At 46.7% G+C, this 3,521-nt stretch overlaps 1 protein-coding gene across 1 annotated transcript in view; it reads left to right on the forward strand.

Annotated features, from left to right (window-relative positions):
• The first annotated feature begins 244 nt into the window (after nt 1-244).
• Nucleotides 245-3,521, forward strand: part of CHCHD2 (coiled-coil-helix-coiled-coil-helix domain containing 2) — a 16,430-nt gene continuing 13,153 nt past the window's right edge. The window contains exons 1-2 of the mRNA XM_011968752.1: nt 245-501; nt 2,092-2,341. Of these exons, the coding sequence (XP_011824142.1) occupies nt 452-501; nt 2,092-2,341 (300 nt within the window). The 5' untranslated portion in view covers nt 245-451. The remainder of the gene's footprint in view (nt 502-2,091; nt 2,342-3,521) is intronic.

Consider the following 3,521-nt stretch of genomic DNA (forward strand, 5'->3'; position numbering starts at 1 on the left):
TATAACTGAATGCTCACAAAAGCTAAGCAATCTGCCCAAGGTCCCCTGGCAATCCAGCCAGAGATGTGAGGCACTCTTAAGGTTGGATTTAATACAAATGTTTGAAGGAAGCAGCGATGGTTCAGCTGCGCTAGGAAGCAAAATGCTAAGCGGTCTGATGCGAGGACCGGAGGACAAGGTTTGCGGACCAACCACAGGAACTTCCAGGTTTTAAAGATCTTGGCGCCAAGTTCATGACGTCGGTCGCGAAGGACGAGGCGTCCCCGTGACGTCCTCCTCTTCCAGTGACCTTCAGGCCGCGGAGACGTCGGAGAACGGAAGTCCTCTGCCTGTGTGCTGGTTGGCTGCGCATTAAGGCCAGCTCCGCCTCCCGTCTTCCGGTCTTCTCAGAAGTCGCTTAGCTCTTCGCGGGTTGTTACAGGTCCAGAGGCCGAGCCGTCGAGTACCTAGGATGCCGCGTGGAAGCCGAAGCCGCACCTCCCGCATGGCCCCTCCGGCCAGGTGAGACCATCGCGGGGTTTGAGACCAAAGCGTGGCCGTCAGGACCCTACTGGGGCAATGACGCAGAGGGAGGCCACGGGCGGGGGCGAACCAAGGCCGGCTGCGGCGGGGGCTTGCCTCGGCCAGTCGGGGGTAGATGGAGCGTAAAACGTGTGTTAGGGGAGTGTGGGGAGGGAATTCACTTACAGAAAAAGCTTCCTATCCAAACAACGGGAAAGGCATAACGTTATGGCCAGGTGCTAGGAAGGCATAACCTTTGACCTAGCCTGATTTGGGGGAAAAGAACACCCAAGGAAATGATCCGGAAATGGTCAGAGGGAGCGTGATACATATGGAGATTTTTAAATACATGCAGGACATAATTAGTCTTTTGTTATTTAAGAAGGGGGTCTCAAAATTGTTGAAAGCATCTGAACGTTGAACAGATGAGGAATAGTTGAAGTTGCTTTTGGTATAATAGTTCAGACGAGTCACTTTCGCCAGTCTTGTTTTCTAATGTGTAAAATGAAGGAATTGGACTAGATTATTTCCCCAGTTGACCATCTTTAGGTCTTAATTAGAATATTTATTTATATTTTGAGTCAGAGGCTAACTCTAACTCAGGCTGTAGTGAGTGACGTAATCATGGCTAACTGCAGCCTTGACTTCCTGGGCTCAAGCTATTCTCTCACCTCAGCCTCCAGAGTAGCTGGAACTACAGGCGCGCGCCACCTGTGCACCACACCTGGCGACTTTATTCTATTTTATATTTTAGTAGAGACAGGGTCTCATTATGTGGCTCTGGCTGGTCTCAAAGTCCTGGCCTCAGATGATCCTTTCGCCTCCACTTCCCTAATCACTGGGATTACAGACAAGAGCCACCACTCCCCAGCCTGTTTTTAGTTACTTGATCCCTCAATAAAATGTAAACTCCATGAATGCAGAGATTTTTGTCTGTTGTTCACAGTTTTATTACCAGCGCCTTGTAGTTAACCTAATACTTGAATGAATGAATTCTGTAAGAATCTTTCTAACTTTTAATAGTCTATATTTCTTATGACATATTGGATATGTCTTTAAAGATACTGTGGGCTATGTGAATACATGGAAATGGTTGCAAAAAAGCAGGAAAAACTAGTTTGTCCTAGGCTATTACTGTTACAAGAAAAGATTAAAGTGGCCGGGGGTGGTGGCTCACGCCTGTAATCCCAACACTTCCGGAGGCCCAGGCAGGTGGATCACTTGAGGTCAGGAGTTTGAGACCAGCCTGGCTAACATGGTAAAACTCCATCTCTACTAAAAATACAAAAAATTAGCCGGACGTGGTGGCGGGTGCCTGTATCCCAGCTACTTGGAAGGCTGAGGTAAGAGAATCGCTTGAGTCTGGGAGGCAGATGTTGCAATGAGCTGAGATTGAGCCATTGCACTCCAGCCTGGGAAACAAGAGCGAAGCTCTGTCTCCAAAAAAAAAAAAAAAATTGAAGAGATAAAATGATGTAAATAATTTGAAATGAAAATCTTGAGGTCCATTTTAATATGTAAGTTAAGTTGACAATTTCCAAAACTGGTTGGAATTGGGAATTTGATATGTTTTGTTATTTTCTTTCATAGCCGGGCACCTCAGATGAGAGCTGCACCCAGGCCGGCACCTGTCGCTCAGCCACCAGCAGCGGCACCCCCATCTGCAGTTGGCTCTTCTGCTGCTGCACCCCGGCAGCCAGGTCTGATGGCCCAGATGGCAACCACTGCAGCTGGCGTGGCTGTGGGCTCTGCTGTGGGACACACACTGGGTCATGCCATTACTGGGGGCTTCAGTGGAGGAAGTAATGCTGAGCCTGCGAGTCCTGACATCACTTACCAGGTGGGAATTTAGGCAGCATTTCCCTTCCATGGGTGGATTTTATGAGAAAACCCAGATGTTTGTAAGTTCCTTATGTGTAGGACTTGTCTTTGATTTTAGAACCCACTGTGCTGTTAATAGACAATGGGTTTTAAAGCCACATTTGGTCGTTGAGTTATTGCCTTAGGCCAGCACCAACAAGTACTGTACAAATTGTACTACTTCCCAAGGAGTAGACTTGTAACAGTCCACTTGACTCACTGTAAAAACAACCACTTTTCCCTTTGAATATTTCATCCCAGAGACACTTCTTACTAACCCTGTCTTGATCTTAGTTAACGAATCAAAAATCTTGCGTAGTTCTGTGCTCTTTTACCTGATATTTGCCATTACCCATCTTTCTGATGTGTATGGGTTTTCTAGTCTAATGAGCATAGGTGTATATGCTCTTGTATTTCTGGTGTGCTTGAAACTGCTCCATCCATTTTTCTATAATACTGCCATTTTTCCTCCCTGAAGCTTCACAAGATAACAATTCTTGTTTATTTGCATCTTTATGAATCTTTCTAGTTATAACTGGAATTTTGTTAAAGCTGTTGGCTCTCTGCTTTTAAATATTTTCACTTTTGACTGGGCACAGAGACTTATGCCTATAATCCCAGCACATTGGGAGGCTGAAGTGAGGGGATTGCTTGCCAGAAGTTTGAGACCAGGTTAGGCAACATAGTGCGACCCTATCTTTACTAAAAATATTTATTTAATTTTTTCTTTTTTGGAGGTGGAGTCGTGCTCTGTCACCCATGCTCCACCTCCCGGGTTCAAGCGATTCTCCTGCCTCAGCCTCCCGAGTAGCTGGATTACATTTTTGTATTTTTAGTTGAGACGGGGTTTCACCATATGGGCTAGGCTGGTCTCGAACTCGTGACCTCAAGTGATTCACCCTCCTCGGCCTCGCTTCCCAAAGTGTTGGAATTACAGGTGTGAGCCACCACGTTCGGCCTAAAATATTTTTTAAGTAAATGAAGATTAAATGTTTTCACTTTCCGGCCGGGCGCGGTGGCTCAAGCCTGTAATCCCAGCACTTTGGGAGGCCAAGACGGGCAGATCACGAGGTCACAAGATCAAGACCATCCTGGCTAACACGGTGAAACCCCGTCTCTACTAAAAAATACAAAAAACTAGCCGGGCGAGGTGGCGGGCG

The sequence above is a fragment of the Mandrillus leucophaeus genome, unplaced genomic scaffold, assembly GCF_000951045.1.
Source record: "Mandrillus leucophaeus isolate KB7577 unplaced genomic scaffold, Mleu.le_1.0 Scaffold859, whole genome shotgun sequence".
Taxonomy (NCBI): domain Eukaryota; kingdom Metazoa; phylum Chordata; class Mammalia; order Primates; family Cercopithecidae; genus Mandrillus; species Mandrillus leucophaeus.